Source organism: Dermochelys coriacea, chromosome 2 (genome assembly GCF_009764565.3).
Source record: "Dermochelys coriacea isolate rDerCor1 chromosome 2, rDerCor1.pri.v4, whole genome shotgun sequence".
NCBI lineage: Eukaryota > Metazoa > Chordata > Testudines > Dermochelyidae > Dermochelys > Dermochelys coriacea.
In genome coordinates, this window is record NC_050069.1 from 238,452,350 (window position 1) to 238,471,619 (window position 19,270).

General features: G+C 39.9%; 1 protein-coding gene across 4 annotated transcripts in view; it reads right to left on the bottom strand.

Annotated features, from left to right (window-relative positions):
- Positions 1-19,270, bottom strand: part of MKX (mohawk homeobox) — a 56,621-nt gene that overhangs the window by 6,047 nt on the left and 31,304 nt on the right. Inside the window, exon 6 of one of the 4 annotated variants that reach the window (XM_038391285.2) lies at positions 2,453-2,595. The exons of the other annotated variants lie outside the window; for them this stretch is intronic. Within the exon in view, the coding sequence (XP_038247213.1) occupies positions 2,564-2,595 (32 nt within the window). The 3' untranslated portion in view covers positions 2,453-2,563. Of the gene's footprint in view, positions 1-2,452; positions 2,596-19,270 lie in introns of those variants that run through there. 4 annotated transcript variants of the gene reach the window in all.

Here is a 19,270-nt window from a genome sequence, read left to right on the forward strand (position 1 = left end):
AGCTATCTTAATTTGCATAAAGTAGATCTGATTGCAGACATCTTTCTCTTCACTATAGAGGCCTGGCTCTCCTTTTGGTTCCATCAAGATGGAGCAATACATACTGGGAGCTTTAGCCTCAATGAACCAAGCTTCTTTACTAAAAATTAATAAAGGCTGCATTGTAGAGGTCTCTAGTCCACATTTGGCTTTGGTATTGTATTTTGGTTACCAACCCTGTGTAGCTTGATAAAGGAACAAGCCAATATCATGTCATGCACTACATACAGTACTACCAAATTATAGGACCTCCATAGCTCTTTACATATGAAAAGCACTGTATAAACAACTATGTCTTGAAGGGAATAACTCCAAAGTTCGTCTCTCTCACCAGCAGAAGTTGGTCCCCTAAAAAACATTACCTCACCTACCAGGTCTCTCTAATATCCTGGGACCAACACGGCTATAACAACACTGCATATGTAAGGATAAATATATAGCAATAAATACTATATGACAGGCACCTGCAGTCATTATCAACTGTATAACACTTTCTACTGAATTCCAAATATCACATTTTCTAAATGTCCTCTAGTTTCAGCTGCATTCAATATTCTTCTTCTGTGTCCTACTGAAAAGGTACTGAGTATCAGAGGGTGATGCACTTCAGTGATGGGAGGAGTGATTTCTGTGTACACTTTGGAAAATACTTCAGGGTCCTTGGGGTGAAAGAGAATTAAACAGCAACAGTCAGAAATGCTTTTTATTATGTGTTTGTACTGTGTCTAGTACAGGGGACGCTGGCCTACAACTGGGGTCTCTAAGTGCTACCACAACATAAATAATAATGAATGTTGTTGTTGTTGTTGTAATACCTTCCTTTCTGCTGTTTCTTTCTGCTCCCAACTACACAAGCACTCAAGAGGGTTAGATTCTTATTGGCCAGGAATGCTTCATTCTGTTCCCACCTTGCACCCAAAGAGACCAGCTAGGCTGAATATTTGTTCCCTGTTGTTTATAGCAGGAAGTACCAATAAATCTCCTACCAATGGGATCCTATATACCTTTCCATTAATAGAAGTGTTCAGTATAGAGTAAGCATTAAAACTATAGCATTCAGTGCCAAGATTATAGTTACTGGACAATAATAGCTCTGTAATGCAGTATGGTATTTTTCAGGAGTCACATAATTATCATTATTAATACATATATAATATTCTGTTTTTCATATTCAAAGTTCTGTAAAAGTATTAACCCATTAATAATCCTGACACACTCGTGAGGTAACTGTTATTATCTTCATTAGACAGATGGGGAAAATGAGACGCAATGTACTGAAGGTGACACTATTCACTTGAAACCTTGTCAATTGCAAAAGAAAAGTTAAAAGTCATATATTTTCATTACTATGCCTGCCCTGAGCCCTCCTGCCAGTTTTAGTACTTTCATCGGCACAGTTGCCTATTTTAAAAATATTTTTCTCTCCCTTGCTACTGCATGAAAGACCCACACAGACTGAATAACTGACTGCACAAGAGAAACAGGGAAACTGGCTAGACAGAACAGGCTGTCACATGCACTAAGTCAAACTGAGGAAAGAGCAAGGTTTTTTTTCTCCAGTGTCTTTCCATTACATTTATCTTAGCTGTTACTTGTAACGGTAACAGGCAAAATTTTTACAGACAGATATGTGGTTTTTGTAAGTTTACGGTGTCCCTTTACATGGCTTGTCCGATGCCACAGAAGGAACTGGTGTAAAGCCAGGAGAGGAATACAGGGGCATTCCATGCAACTAGGACAGACCCCAGCAAACTAAGATCTCCTTATTTTGACATGCTTGCAGCAGTTTCAGTTATTTTAGAAACACTCATAGGACTGTCTAGTTATTTCAGTCTAGCCCCCAAGTATGGAAAGAGGCTGGAATTTAAAAACAAAGCTTTCAATAATATAAATTACAGCTACAGCTTAGTCTTCATTTTGATCTGACAGTATTATTCTTACAGCACACACTTGTGCAATTATGAACAGCTTCACCAAAGTTCCCTCTAGTGAGCAGCTAATGAAAAAACAATCAATTATGCTGCGTCCTGATTAAGGGACGCACATCCCCTTCCCTCTTATTTTATGAAATTTATAAAAGGATCATGCAGAATTGTAGTATTTGTGTGCCAGACCCTGTTTTTTTGTTATCATTTAGAATATGCAGAACAAATGGAGCTTCCAATTCAAAGGGAAAGGGGTGTGTATGAGAGGGTGGAAGAGAGAAAAAGAGAAGGTTACAGATTATTATATAGTGAAAACAAACCAACATGGAAATTAAGACACAGGAAGTCACTCTCATGTGACTGAAACATATTTAGAATGTATAGATTCCTTATGAATTTCACATTCTCTATTCCAGAAATAAAGACAACTCTGATCAAAAGGGGCTCTTTGACCCCAAATCGTGAATACTGTCAAATATTTGCTGGCTTGATAAAAGGCCGTGTATAACTATCTTCATTTTAAAATTGGCAGCAGCACTCGACTGTTTCTCTTTCCTCCTCTTCTGCACTGTGTTTTGTTGATTTGGGAGACCCTGGTTTCACATGGGTTGACCAGCATTTTCAAAACAAGCTAAAGAAAGAAACAGAAGGAGGAAGAGGGATGAGGAATAATAGGAGTCAGTTGAAAGAAAAATAAAGTTTACATGTGTATGTAAATTAGTGGTGATATAGTTCTCCAGGTTACAGACATATCTTGATTGTATAATGCTTTTCAAACCACAGTTTAAGGTACATGACTTAAACAGCAGTGTGAGAAAGCAGAGGGGAAAGCTGGGTTAAGTGGAATTAATATTATTATATTAATTTACATCAATATAGCTCCTTTCCTCCCAGGAGATCCCAAAGTAGACCCATAAACCAATCAACATCACTAAAAATCCTGCCACCTCTGGAGTACAAAGGTAGCAAGCAATCAGCGTAGAGCATGCTACTCCACAGAAAGGAGAGACAATTGTAATCATGAACACTGGGACATTCTCCTACTCTTACAAAGAGTGTCATTTAATGCAGAGCAGAGTAGTACCTTCTGAAAGACCTGAACTCAGTAAACAGCAGTTCTTCTAACTTGAGTGGAGGAAATGTGAGTTGACCCACCTCTGTGCTCAATCTATGGAGACTAGGTGTTACCGTTCTGTTCCTTAAACCAACAAATAATCTTTTTTCTGAAGGACTAATTCTGTTCAGCTAATGGGCCATTCTATCAAACGGCTTTATAGAGCATTTATGATCATCTTTTGAGCCCAGAAACTGGTGCAGAGGCTTCAAACAGCCTTTTCCCTTTGTGCTCCCCTGTTCTATGTCTCGCTGGTCTACAGAAGCCCCATGACAGATAAATTATAGAAGGAGGAGGGTAGAATGGAAATCTCACTCTGAATTTGACTGCTGTATGTAGCTTTTTTTTTTTTGCAGTGAAGAAAGTCCAACCCCCCCCCCCCAATTTCCTCATCATAAGCATCAGAACTGCTCAAGGCAGTTTACAACCTCGAGAATCTGGCCTGTCTCCACCTGGAATCAGAATTAAATGTTTCTCCCATGGGGGATTTTCTATCTGCTTTGTGGACAGGGTTGATCAAATTTTGAACAGACTGGCTGCCGTTGACAGAGTTATTTGTGTCAGGTCAGGGGAGAAGCGCTGATTGACTTACTGCCAATTTGCACTGCCAGAGGTGTTGGGGAGTATCAGGCTATGACCTGTGAACTTGACCCATGTCCATCATACTGGTATAATCTCCTGAGCATATATTGGATTCACACTTGGCAGAAATTTGTCAATACCTTATTTTGTGGAGCTGGAGGAGGAAAGATGCCAGAAACTCTCAAATGAATGACCTCTAGCCCCATGCTCAGGAGACCAATTCTTTAAATTGATGTTTTCTCTGATGATTACTCTTTCTGTATGCTAAAAAAGGTTACTGAGAAGGCTGTGATGAAGTAGCTCCAGCAACACCTTGCCTCGACCCCTTTCAATCTGATTTTAGATCTGGCTACAGTACAGAGACTGAACTGGTCTTCCTGGCTAATGATCTCTTTCTGTCACTGGACAAAGATACAGGTACCTGTACTGTCCTTAGATCTGTCAGCTGCTCTCAGATTTATCTTTGGAGCCTGGCAGTGGAAAGAGAGTTGTGTTTGAATGGCCCTTACAGCTTTATGGAAAGATTTCAGAGGGTGGTATTGGGACATTTAAATATAGATTTGTATTTATTTATAGGGATTTTTTGCTGTGAGGAGTTGCTCATCTGCTCTGATGGTTCTCTCATGTAGGGTACCACAGTATCAAAATCTGTCACTCCCCCTCTCTTGATTCAAATGTATCTGAGGCCACTAGAAGAGAGTGAGATAGTGTGGGCTGCAGTGCCAACAATATGCTGATGGCACTAGGTATGGAGGTTATTGCATATAGGCCTTAACAGTTATTCCTATATTTGCCAACTCCAGACTGAATAATTGCAATGTACTGTGCATGGGAATACCTCTGTAGACCACTTGAACTTCAGCTAGTGCAGAAGCATTTTATTTTGATGTTTTTTTCATATGGATCATATTATACCTATTCTCTACAGACTGCATAGGCTACTAGTTTGTTTCAGGGTGCAACAATTGGTGTAGGTATTGATCGATTCTATAAAGCCCTATATGGTTCGATTCTTGCCTGTTTCAGAAATCACCTTCTTTTGTGCACCCAATTGACAGTTGGGAACAGTGCTACTCTGGATTATCATCCCTAGATTTGAATGGCTGGAACAAGGCATTCTCAGTGAAACCTTCACCTCTGGAATTTGCTTCTGGTTCTGGAACATCAGACCCAAGTGTGTTAACCTTCAGGGATTGGTACAAGGCCTATCTACTCACTCAAGTCACTAGAGACACAAGAGTGTGAAGTTTTTCTCTGTGGAGTTTATAACAGAGAATGGGAAGTGTTGATCTTGGTGGGGAGCTGTCAGCAAATGCAGGATTGTGTTAAGTTCTTTTGGGGCCTGATCCAAAATTCACTGAAGTCAACGGGAATCTTTCTTCATTGACATCCCTAGGCTTTGGATCAGGCCCTTCCTTTGTAATTAATAATGGAAGGGCTCAGATACCTTGCTGATAGTCAGCAGTATAAATTTTAAAGCAAATAAATAACTGTCATAAGCTTAATATATGAAATGTTGCATATGAAGGGACTACAATATATCTTGTATTGACTGGAGGAATGGACCAGATGATCAAATAGGGCTTTTCCATCTCAAATTGTTATGATTTATAATGTAAACTAAGAAAACTTCATTTGTCAAGCAATGGGGAGGGGGATAGAGAGCTAAAGGAGGGAAAGAAAAGAGGAGAATGGAGAAGAGAAGGAAAAAAGGTAAATGAGATTTTAAAAGGGGGAGTGGAGAGAGAGTGAGAGTACATGAGGAGAAAGGGAGTAAGAGGTAAGAAGAGAGGATATTTTCTGGATGTATTTATTTTCTTTATTTTTAATATTAAAATATCCCCTTCTCAGCCAAGATCCTCATGGTACTGCAGACAGACATATTCAGATTTTCACTCTATTTAAAAAGTTCTTAAAGATTAAAACAAGGCTTTTAAAATAAAAAAGTTAAAGTTAAATGCAGCCAGGGTAAGTTCTCTTATACTGCATGACAAGCCCCAATTGTTTTTCCTTAAAAGTGAGGTATGAAGGAGTGGGTTTCGAAGTTATTTTTCAACACTGTGTTGACACTATGGCAGTAAAATCAGATTTTGTTACGCTAGTTTGCTGTGGGTTTGGGAGCAGACCCTATATGCATGGTATAATATTATGATATAAATGCATACACACAGGATGTTTTTAGACTCCTGCCACAGAATTCACAAAAATGTTGCACAGAACTCCAGGGACTCTGTTCATAACCATTCCCCTGGGCTGTCCAGTTCCCCCACATCCCCAGTCAGCCCTCCCCAACAACAACAAAACATACTTATACAAGGTACAAAAGTCATTTAAGCTGAAAGATGCCCTATTGTCAGGCTATACATCCGAATATCTAATCCAATGCCAGAACTGATTCCAGGGAATACTTATCCAGCGTTACAGAGTGAAACATGCAAGTCAGAAGAGGGAAAGGACTTCATTGTTTCTCTCTCTCTTGCATACACCTGACTGAGGAAAAGGTAAAGAGGCACTTGACAAACTGACATGACCTTTCTAAATATAAATCCACAAAAAATGTTCATTTCAAAGGACAATGGGATGTCAGCAATAGTTTTTACAGCTAAATGTTCAAAACAGTCACCTAAACATAGACATTCATACTACCTATGCAATCACATAGGAAAGGCTTAAAACATGGCTTCAATGGTGCATAAGCATTGCAGGGACAAATTTCACCCATATACAGAGAACCTTCATATGCACACATTGACTCACCTGTCACAGCACTTTTGAACCAGCTTCAAGAGGGGAAAGAGCTTAATAGGGCCCCCAACAACTTGTTTCAGATCAGAGAAGGGCAAACAACAGATTTCTCAATTCACTTGGAGTTCCAAAACACAAGGAATAATTGTTTTGAGTTGACCTGAAAGGAAATGTTTTTGAAATTTCTGGTGAACCAAAAAGTTGGAAAAAAATCTGTTTGGGGCTGAACTAACTGGTTCATTTGGCCCAAAACAAAAGGTTTCAGTTTGACAGAAATTCATACATGAAAATTCATTTTGAATAAAAAAATCAAAATGCTTCATTGCATACATTTCACAACAAAATGTTTTGATTTTTTCAGAATTTTGTTTTCTTTTGTTTTTAGCAGAGGCAATCTGGCAAATTCAAGGGAGTAATTTGGTGCCTTAGTCCCCCTGGGAGTCTAGCCCAGAATTCCTATGTGATGCTAGGCAAGTCACTTAAACCAGCATCTCACAGGGGGTCACTGATTGTGTGTTCCTCATTTTCTGAGCACCTTACTTGGGACCCTGGGGTCTGATTTACAGAAGTGCTGAGCACTCACAGCTGCAACTAAAGTTAATGGGAGCTGTGCTTTGAGCATACAAAATGCTATATAATGCTAAGTACCCTGAAAAATCAGGTCTGGGCATATCAAACTGGACCCAATATTAGGGGATCTCTCTTTGCCTCAGATCCTCATCTGTAAAATGGAGATAATACCACACCCATTGTCTCACAGGGGTGTGGTGAAAATAAATTCATTAATGTTTGTGAAGCACTCAGATACTATAGCGAATAATGCCATAGAAAACCCCTGAGGAAACCAATAATTCTGTTTTCAGAGCAGGGTTTGAGTAGCATGCAATAAATAAGGCCTAGGTCCACACATGATGAGGAGAAACAAAATATTGAACAGCTCTTCATTAAGTGAGCACAATCCATCTTATGCACCGAATGAGGCAGGGGTCCTGTGGAAAAAACGGTATGGCCCAGTCTCCTCCCATCCCAACTCCCAGTCCCAGTTTCCACACACACACATCCAGGCTCCTTGACCCAATGTACTCTTCCCCTTGTCTGGTTCTCAGCGAGACGGTCTCTCTGCTCTCAGTTCAGGTGCCTGCATCCCAACCCAACACAGCCCACAGCAGCCTAGAGATGCAACTTCAGGGAAAGTCCTGCTCAGTCCCAGTGTGCACAGAATCTTTGGAGTATTTAGCTTCTAAAATCCAAGCAGTCTCTACTCAGAATGTGCAAATCACAATTTTTCAAAGGCTTATAAATTTGCCAAATTTGTATGGATTTTCACAGTGTTGGAAAAAGACATATCTTTGATACAAAGGCTACCCTCATACCAAATTTCAAGTCCCTTCTCCTCCTCTGCTCACCACAACGCATTTTACCTTTATCTTCTTGTCTATTATACGTTTCTTCCCAAATCCACATATTCCCAGACACCTTTCAAACAACAGGCCCTTGGAGATTTCCACAAGCTGGAAGGTTTGTCGATGTAGATATTATGCTTTCAGAACCATTAAATGAGTGAATGAAAAAGAATACAGCAAACAAGATAAAGGAGAGAAGAATATTGCAGCAATATTGCAGGAGTTCACAAATTTTGTCCAGAGTTCAGGAGAAGCAGAAATACCTCTGCTCCTCAAGGTCTCCAACCACCTGCCTGTACACAAAGGAAGATTTGGGTCTGTCTTTTACCAGGAGATTCTCTCCCTTCAGATGTGAGGAAGGTGGAATCCCATGTGGCGTCTAGCATGGTGCAATTTCAGTGTGCTGTCAAGAAACTGATCTTTGAAAGGTTTCAGAGTAGCAGCCGTGTTAGTCTGTATTCGCAAAAAGAAAAGGAGTACGTGTGGCAGAGCTCTCAAACCCAGCTATGGTGGTGGGAGTGGTATCAGGAGATAGATAGCTTAGCTTGTGTTCTTGAGGAGTAGAGGAATCTTTACATTTTGAATGTTAACTCATTGAAAGTTGTAAAACAGATGAGGCCATTTTACTCCAGAATAGTGTCTAATGTGAGGGAGGTCTTAAAACAGTAGTAGATAGATTTGTATATGACACTGTGAAGGCTTTGGATCCGAAGAGCTGTGAGGAGGAGAACTGAATGGTTCTTTCGGCAAAACATTTGAAACTGTCTAATGAGGTGAATGAGAGTAAGGAGAACTAAACAAATATTTGTACTGAGTGCCTTGTCAGAACTGGGAGATTGCTTCTGATATGATCTATACTTCTAATGTTATTGTTTCTGACAGGCTTACAGACTTTGTAGATGTTTGTTGGCTACTAAATCATTCTTTAAGAATGTTGACACCATTCCTAAGCTTGACTGGTCTAAATGTGAAGAGGTTTGTAACACAGTAGATACTGCTGCTTTGAGAGAAAGTGGTCTTGAAGAAACTAGCTTTCAGAGGAGGGTTGAGGGTGTGATCTAGCGGTAAGAACACCGGTCTGGGAGTCGGGATTCCTGGGTTCAGGTCTGAATTATGCTTCTGATTGTGTGACCTGGGCAGCCTCCCAGTGGCTCAGCTGATCTATTTGTATAATGGGTATAGTAACTGCGGATGTTCAAACCCAATGGCATTTAGAGGTTTGTAAGAGACTTACATTACTTTAAAATGCGTTTGAGGAAAAGTTGCAGTTAACACTGACATAAGACAGATTCTCCCCTCTGCTGAGATCTACAAGCATAGGAAAAAAGTTGGGAGAGTGGGAAAGGGCCAGGCAGCAGCTTCTGACTTACAGCTGGTCAGAAATTTTTCATCAAAATCTTTTTTCAATGAGAAATGTTGTTTTTATCAAAATTGAAACATTTAAAAATGTGTTGATTTCAATGAAAATTCCTACAGAAAAAATATATTTCAAACTGGACAAAAAAATTGTTTCCGAAAATTCTGCAAAACTTGAATTTTTCAGAAACTCCATTCTATGGGAAATTTTAAAAATATTTGATTTTGTTCTGAGCCAAACTGAAAACAAATTATGAAATGTTAAAATTTTCCACCAAACAGAAATTCGGACCAGCTCTGTTATGACTTCATTTTCAGTCTCCCCTGGCCCTAGTCTAGGGGCTGCTCTAAGCTATGGTCCCTACAATGAATTACACACCTCTCATACCCCTCTTCACTCAACTCCTTATTTTCCCCAAGCATGCTCTCTGAAACAAGAAGAGGGGCAGATGGTGCAGGAGCCAGCTCCATCATCCCTACACCATCAGAGAGTCCCCACTGCTAAGCAGTGCAATGTGGCTGGCTCTTAGTATAAATATCCACTGTACAAATATGAAATGTCTTTATGGACAATTGTTCACAAGAACCGGACTTTTTACAAAGTCAAACACTGAATAGAACAACAGAGGCTCCTAACGTGCAAAACTCAAACAAAAACATAAAATCATTTTCAAACAGAGAAATGAAAAAAACCCAACATCTAAAACAAAAAGGGTATTAATGGGGTGTTGTTCTGATTAGCTCTAGGAGTGTCTGTGCTCTAAATAAAAATCACTCTCTTGATTGTGTGAGATGATTCAAAAAAATTATTTCATTTGAAAAAACTGTATTGCCCATTTGAAATTGTAGGTGATAAAACAATAGTACATGCCCTTGTTACTATAGTTTCCCATATACCAGCACAGCTTCATCTACCTGACAGGGAGACTGTATCAATCATATTTATTATAATGTATGGTTCTCAGAAAACTGTTCATTTCCCTGCCCAGTGCAAATTAATCTACAACTGAGTCTGAAGAGCAATGCGCATCAGTGATTTCCACTGAAGTCTAGCTCCGTGACTGAGAGTCATCACCCCTTCGAATCAAGCACTGTGTTATCAAAAGCAGCACCTAACAACAATGTCTTGAAACTAGATCTGAAAACTGGATATGATTTAAAGTCTTTGAAAGTCCATTTGAATGTCTTTTGAAAGTCATAACAATCACTCCTACTGTTGTATAAATCAAAACTCTTTGTCTAAGTAACCAGAAATTAGCTATTTATTTTTCAACTAAGCTTCTACTACTTCATTTTTTTCAAGACTCTTTGAACTGATAAGTAATGTGACCTTTAAAATCAAGTTTGTAACAGGAATTCTATTTAAGCACTTGATAATATAAACGTGGCAAATTACCATATGAATACATTTTTAAATTCTGCCACTCTCTCTACGAGAAGATCAAGCTATATTTTCTTTCTGTACCTTGAGGCAAAACAGGAGTTGTGGAAAATGTTTATCAAAAAAGATAGTCTTAGAAACCCAGCCAAAAATTAGTCTTCAAGTTTTCATGTTATTTTAAGAATGCTGAAAAGTGTGTGTGTACACACACACACACACACACACATATATAATTTCATACGGAATCTTAAATATTTTTAAGTTCTACAGAAACAGTAGAAAGCTTTCTTCCACATACATTGAATTTTAAATTAGTGTGTAACTATGTCTTTAGCTATGTTATTGTTCCTTGTTTCAGCAGATTATTCAAGATGCAGTCAACTATGAAACCACTCTGATTCCTAAACAATAGAAAGGATGCCCTCCACCAGGTATGTGCATAGTGTTCATTTCTGTTGCAAAGAAAAATTTAAACAAACCAAATGTCCAATCAACACTTACTCATTTGAAACAAAAAGAATCTCTCTCATTGAAAGCAGATTGTAGTGAAGAAGCAGCAATCTTCAAGGTTGTATGATGTTGGCAAAACTAAAAAATGCTTGTAGTCCAACTTGCTTATGTTCAGCTGTGTTTACTTAGTCTTAACTCGACAAAGTCTGCCTCTAATTATACATAGCAGTCATTGGCCCACAGATAAATAGATATTACACAAACGTTTGGAGGGAATGACATTTAGCCGCTATAATTTTTGGAATAATTTACTCTGTATCCTGAACTTAAAGCACCAAAATGATTCATAATATTTTTGGGATCCAAACATAAATATTTTCACTTAACAAAGTGATTGATCTCTATGACCTTTATGAATTTACGTGACATGTTACTCACAAACAATAATTCTATAGTTAGGAATCCTGCATGTTTGTAAAAGGTGATTTTAGGTAGAGGTAGGGGGACTGATTCGAAGTGAGGTCAATGTCAAGACTCCCATTGGCTTCAATGGGCTGCGGCCCAGAATTTGCAATGCAAACTGAAAAGAATGTCGCAAGAAAGATGACTTTAACTCAGTTTTAAAAGACATCTCTGTAACATAACAACATACATGCAAGTATATATTGCTCAGTTATCTCCAGAGAATAAACCTCTGATTAAAGCTTATGTAAGCTTAGGTGAGAAGCAAAACCTCATTGCAGTGCCTAAGTTACATATGTGTATTGCATATTAAACATATATTATTTACTTTGCTGGCTGTTATTTATACAATGAAAAATTAACATATATTGCTCACACTCTTGGATGCTATAATCCAAACTCAATTTTCTCTTTAGATCAGGCAGATTTTGGTTTGATGACATTACATATAATGCTTGTAGTTAAGTATGCCTAGTTCTTCTTTGAAGTCAACAGGAATTTTGCAACATTAAAGACATTATTTGGTCCATGTATTTTGTATTATAAATTAGTAATTTGAATAAATAAATAAATTATAATCCTTAGCTCTCATTCCCCCACTGGATTAAAAATGCTATCTGTGGTGGTGAGTGGGTGGTTCTGTTCACTCTGCCACATTATATAGTACCACTTCTACTCCTTGTTTGGACCTCTCCTATTGCTAAACCTGTACCATTCACCACAAACATACCTGAAGAAGAGGTTTGACCTCAAAAAGTGAGACATGCCAGAGACTCCTTGAAGTCCACTAGGGACTTCAGTATTGCTATTGATTTTAATGCAAGGTGCTCAGATATTAGGATGATGGGTAGGAGAATAAACTGTAGATGGGGTGGGGGGTGGGAAGAGAGACAGAGAGAGATTATTGGATTTTATAAAATGAACATGCTTTTGAAAAAGTATCTTTTTGATCAGAATATTAAATAAAGAGACAGCCAGTGATGCAATAAAAAGCATATGGTATTGATATAAGCAGCTTGTCTACCTCTGACATCTAAAATATTCAGTTTAAAGAAAATTAAGACACTTGTTTACACAGTTCTAGCTCTGTGTTTACAAGACTAAAATGAATGTTTCTAGATGAGACGATTATACCCCAGTCATTTCCTCTCATTATGCCTTGATTCACAAATGAAAATTGTTATAAAAAATGGAATGTGTTTTTGGATGTGGGTAGCTGCAGAGACAGAAAACAGATTTTTATCATGTGGAACAGCACAATGAATTCTTTCTTTTGAGGCTATTTTCTTACAGAGACTTTATATTAAGACCTTATTAGGTTGTGATGCAAATCTGCATGCGTTCAAGAGCGTACCAATTACTCAGAAGTGAAGAAGACTCAAAGACCAACTGAATCCAGGAAAATGGAGCAGCACAGAAATCTCATCATCAGCCCAACCACATGATAAAAACTGAGGCATCTCCAAAGCCACTGATAGAAATGCCTGCCAAAAAGAGAAAGACTGCTGCAAGAAAAATAACTTTCACAGCTTGATATCTAGGTCTTGTGACTACTGTCCAAACAAGGAGTAGAAGTGGTACTATATAATGTGGCAGAGTAAACAGAACCACCCACTCACCACCACAGATTGCATTTTTAATCCAGATAATTTATTTCTTTTAAAAGTGATATTTTGGGGCCAAGGAAGCGGGAAGGGAGAACAAAGATTCTGTTGATGTTCCATTTAAATTTAAAATTATATGGATAGTCTGATCTGCCATGGCATACATTTATACACTTGGATATACATGTAAAATGAATTATATGGGAATGTAGGATTTGCCATGCCAGATCAGACTATTGGACCATCTAGTGTGATGTCCTTTGTGTGCCAATAGCCAATACTTGATGTTTCAGAGGAAGGCTAAGATCCTGTAATGCTCCTTACCAACTGTCCAAAGCCTGTGGAATGGGGTAGGTGAATTTTCTTCCTGGGCATTATAGATGGCGGTCTGAAACGTCTTAAAACAAGTTTCAGAGTAGCAGCCGTGTTAGTCTGTATTCGCAAAAGAAAAGGAGTACTTGTGGCACCTTAGAGACTAACAAATTTATTTGAGCATAAGCTTTTGAAAGCTTATGCTCAAATAAATTTGTTAGTCTCTAAGGTGTCTTAAAAGAAGAAATTCAATTTGTAGAGGTGACAGAAAGAAAAGGAATTATGGGGTAAAGTTCAAAATATTTGGAATATTGGGTCAGAGATGCATCCAAACATGTCCAAACCACCTTACAGTAGGCTGAAAATTAGGCTACAGATTTGAAGACATGCCTCTGTGAGAGATTTCCAATACCTCCAGGTTTGGGTTTGGTTAGGCCAAGAACACTGTGAGTACAGCATTTGTCCTAGTATTTCAGCACATCCACTTCCTGCCAAAATCAGGAAGTGCAGACATACTGGAAAATTAAAAGAAAAAAAAAGAAGTCAACTGAGCCTTTTCCAAACTCCAAATAAGATCAGGTTTGTTTTAAATTTTTAGCAAAGATTTGTATCAATTCTTACTGTATCCTGACCAGGTCATACCAATCCTTAGAGAAAAAGTGTGCTTACTTTGATCCCATGTTACATGTAAAAACAGTGCAGGCATGGAGTGAGTGGACTCACAGGTGCCTGCCAGAGGCTGGGTGGTGAAATACATTTCTTAAAAGCATGTCCTTTTTATGGAAAGTGCTGTGTAAAGAATGATGCCACCTCTGCATTTACTCCATAGGAAGGCTGACATTTTCTATGCTTGCCTAGATTTTTTGCCTAGATTTGCCCCAGTGAAACCCCAGGCCTTCCCCAACACTTCTACCAGCTCTCTGCCCTCTCCAGCATTTTCTCTTCTTGTCTCCTTCCCCCAACACTTCCCTTTCCTTTTCCTCCTCTTTTTCTCTCCTTCCCAGTGCTTATTTCCCATTCCTTTCTTCCTTTTCCTAGTCTCTATCCTTCCCCATCAGCTTCTCACTATTCCTTATTATCCATTCCTTATTTGCCTCCTGGCCACAATGCCTTTTTCTCCCCCTCTGTTCTTTCCTCCTTCTCTTGCCTCTTCCCCCACTTCATGATATCACAGAGATGAACTGACACAACAGGAGGCCCAAACAACATGCTACCTGAAGCGTGAGAGTAAATCCTGTAAGTTCACAGTCAGTGCTAAAGTGGAAAGTATCATCTAAAAAAGACATGATCACATACAAATAAAATGAATAGGGAAATGTTATTTATCCTTTCTGTGATGGAGCGCCTGCCCCACACTGGCCCTGAGAGAGTTAAAACCAGCTTAGGGTGGCTGAGTGGCAGGCAGCCAAAAGAGTGGCTGCAGGGGAAACAGCCAATTAGGATGGAGGCTGCAGACAATTAGGCGGTGGCTGGACCAGCAAATCAGGGCCCAGCCAGTCCATATAAATGGAAGCTGCAGACTAGAGTGAGTTAATCTGCTGCAGGGAGTCCTAGGGAGAAGACTGGCTTCCTAGAGGGCTACAGAGAGACCAGCATCTGGGGAAGGGCAGGTGCTAGCAGAGACCGGAGAAGTTAGGGAGAGCTCCTGATGGGCTGCCAGGACTTACAGGCTTGAGGACCTGCAAAGAGGGCAAAGGAGCTGGAACCAGAGGCAGGAGCAGAGGGAAATGAGGCTCCGTGGAAGTGGCCCAGGGAATAGAGACAGTGAGCTGGAAGGAAGAAGCAGCAGGAAGCTGCTGTCTGCACGGTCCTTGGGGCGGGGCCTGGAGTAGTGGACAGGCCTGCCCCCACCACTAGCCGCTGAAGGAGCAGCCTGGCTGTGGACTGCCAAGCTGCTGTGAGGAGTGGCTGGACTTTTGCTGGAGGATTCCCCAGGAAGGGGAGGAAGCTGGATGGTGGCATGGCCGGAGGGCTGTGCCATGAAGCAGATGCCGAGCGAAAGGAGCCATAATGGGTCTGCAAGTGGAGGCGAGGATGGGAGAGCTACCACCATCTGAGGGTGCACCCACTGGGACTAGGGTGACCAGGCAGCAAATGTGAAAAATCGGGACAGGGGGTGGAAGGTAATAGGAGCTTATATAAGAAAAAGAACCAAAAATCAGGACTGTCCCTATAAAATCGGGACATCTGGTCACCCTAGCTGGGACCGAGCTAATTCCCATAATGCCCAGCAGGAGATGCCAATGTGGTGAGTGACCCAGTGACACATTCCCATAACACAAGAACAAGAGGTCACCTAATGAAATTCATAGGTAGCAGGTTTAAAATGAATAAAAGGAAGTACTTTTTCACCACAATGCTCAATCAATCTGTGGAACTCGTTGTCATGGAATGTTCTAAAGACCAATGTACAATTGAGTTAAAAAAAGAATCAGATAAGTTCATGGAGAACAGCTCCATCAATGGCTAGACCAGAGATGCAATCCAATGCTCTGGATAGCCCTAATCCTCCAACCACCAGAATCTGGGACTGGATCAATCAAAATTGCCCTGTTCTGTTTATTCCCTCTGAAGCATCTGGCACTGTCCACTGTCAGAAGACAGGATATTGAGCTGGATGGACCATTGTCTGACCCCGTATGGCCATTCTTATGTTCTTAAAACAGAAGTAAATGACTACACCACATAGTGAAGGCAATGGGAATTAAGCATATGAATCAAGTCATTATACACATTTGCTACCAATTCCTCTGCTGGAAAGGAAGTCTTGAATGTGTACAGGATTGTAACAAAGATGTATCCTAAATCAATATCCTGGATGGCCATGGAATATGGGATTTTCTTGCACTGGCCGCAACAAATTAGAGTTGAAAACAACAGTTCAGATAAAATAAGATACAGCCTCAACCTTCACCCAGGATGGAACCTAACACAACCCAAACCTTTGCTGAGGTTCAAAAGTGTTAGACAAAGCTTTTTTTTTTTTTAAAGAAAAAATTGTTAACTTCTACACTCCCTCATTTCTGCTGGGTCTCACAGCAGAAACATTAAAATACCACAAGAGAGGTGATTTGTGTGGTGTACGGGACCAGACCAACTCCATAAAGTAGTGGAAATCTTGTGAGGCAGCCTTTTTGTCTTAAATTTCAAACAAAGGAGGAATCAGACTCACTCCTGGCTTAACTTCACTTGAATCAGTAGAATTACACCACAAATTAATTTGGCCCAGGAAGGTCAGAAAAATATAATATGCACTGAACTTCTGAACCTTTTGAGATCTGCCCATCGCTACAATAAATATTTAATCTCCATTAGAAACAGGCTGAACAAAAGACATACATAAAGGAATCATGTTTGTACCCAATACACTGGAAACTACTCTGGAACATTTTTTTCCTGATGAAAATATTACCCCTGTAACACTGCCAAGCCTTAAGTTCTGTTCCATCTCCAGTTGGTGATACTTGGGCAAGTTAAATCAGTCTAAGGACTAGTCCAATGTGCACACCCAATTTTTCAAAATTTTATCTGTTTTCTTTGCCTCACCCCTTTTATTTCACTCGCATGCTTTTTTGCTGCTGCTCTTTCCATCCTCTCTTCTATCCCACTGCCTGCAAGGTGAGCATACCAATTCCATATAAGGAACATAAGGCAGAGAAGCATTGCATGATTTTTCTGTGCACAGTAACTTGCACAACATTTGATAATACACAGGGATTAAGTCATTCATGAATAGGGCCCAAAGGGAGGAATAACTCCAGAAAAACAACCCTCCTTACTGGTAGAACAGCATCCAGAAATTCAGTCATTACTGCCACAGTTACAATTTGTAGTCTGTCTGGCAAAGTAAGGAATCTAACTGCAGGCTCTGTGGTTTAAATAAAATGTATCTACAGCAGTTTGGATCGATGTTTAAAAATGTTCCATGTTATTTTAGTCCAAGGACAAGCTTTTCAAATTAAAAGAAAACTTTGGCTTTAATTATAGATTAAAAGTGAAAGTTGTTTAAAAAGAATGTGTTTTCTGAACAGAACAGTTACAGAAACTGTTTGAAATTTAAAATTCATTCTCCTCTCCCAAGAGTGAGGCAATATTACCCATAAATATTTAAAGCAAATGTGTGAAAGTAATTAATTTATGAACAATATTTAGGATGCTTTTGCCATTACTGTCGTGGATCGTTGGCGTAATCTTACTTTTTCCAGTGTTTAAATTTTTATGCTGAAATAAATGTAGGATTATTCCAGACTACAACAACACCGCAGCAGGAAAATTTCCCTACTTTTCTTGATTAAAAATATTTACTGTTAGGTATATGCGATGTAGCATGTCACCCCTACACACATCAATGTAAGGGTTTTATTCCAGATCAAAGTATTGGCAATGTGGTCTCAAAATAGGTAGGTGCTATAATCGAGAAGCTGCTACTCTTGGGATGATTTTCAGCAACAATGGCCCATCTGAAAATCATTAGTGCATAGCAGCGGATTTTCCACATGTTCATATGCTGGACAAGCAGGTTGCCCTTGAAGTATTGTTCCCTAGGGGAAGAAGGAAAACCTACAGAAAAGTATTCTAAAATATGGTCAAGCATTCAGTTAGCTGTGCCAGACTGGCGACAGCTAATGAAGATGACAAAGGACTGAGATTCAGAACAAAGAATAGGAGGAGATTTCTAAAAAAATAGAAATAGGACTAAATATGTAAATCTCCCGTCTTTCATAGCACTGACCTTTATTGTTATAAGGCCAAAACTTTGGAAAGGGTATTCTCTTTCTTTGTGGAATATCTCAGTATTTGAAGTACCAGCTAGAAATGATTGAAGTAACCCTAAAAAAAAAGGGTAAGAAAACATCTATATAGTATTTGACATTTAATGCCCCATTAATCGATAATTTGGCTTGAAGGAGAAAAAAAGTTGGCAAAAAGGAATGGAATTAATTCTTTAGCTCCTTGTTTTTACTTTAAAAATTCCCATCAGGCCCCACTTAAACAAAGAACTCTAGTTTTCCACTGAAAAGACAAAAAGAAAATCTTGCTCTAGTATGTCCTGCCACATGCTTAACTACACAGTAAAATAGTATGTACTTGGATTCCAGTCACATTTCAGAAGTGTAGTATTTATTAGCTACTCTGTTGCCAAGTTCCACTATTATCATTTTATTATAACTACAGTATATTTTTACTAACTAAATTATATTTAGCTCTTTAGTTTAAGCACTTGTAGTTTTGAAGGTACTGGAGTCTAACAATATGCCACATATAGATGATACACAATATATCACAGGAAGTTGAAGTTTTATTTTTCTTGCTCTCTATAAACAATTACTATGTGTTTGTGATCCTGGGGCATTTGACTTTCATAAAGCTTTATTGAAGCTCAAAAGACATGTAAGGTTCTGCAGAGCATGTCCCTCAGACTGAGCCAACCTCAGGCTAAGCTTGGCGGGGAGGACTGGGGGGGTAACTCGGGGGGGGTGTTTCCAGGTGCGAGGGGATGAGGCTCAGTGGGAGAGTGTTGGGGGGGGGTCGGGTCCAGATGCACAGGGGTTGGGCAGACAGGGGGAGCAGATCCCTGTACAGTGACTCCTACCACCACCTGCACACCCAGAACCCTCCCTCCACCGAGCTGCTCCACATCAGGAGCTCCCCGCACCCAACCTTCCCCCCCACCCCGCATAAGTCCCCCAAACTGCCACCCTGCCAAGCCTCACCCCCTGCCTCAGGAGTCCCCCCCGAACCCAGACCTCCCACCCCACTGAGCCCCAATCAGCTGCACCTTGACCCTCCTGCCCCACCAAGATCCACTCCCCCCAGCCCCAGCTGAGCTCAAACCACCTTCACCTGGACTCCCCTGCAGAGTCTCATTCCACCTGCACTCAGAACTGCACATCGAG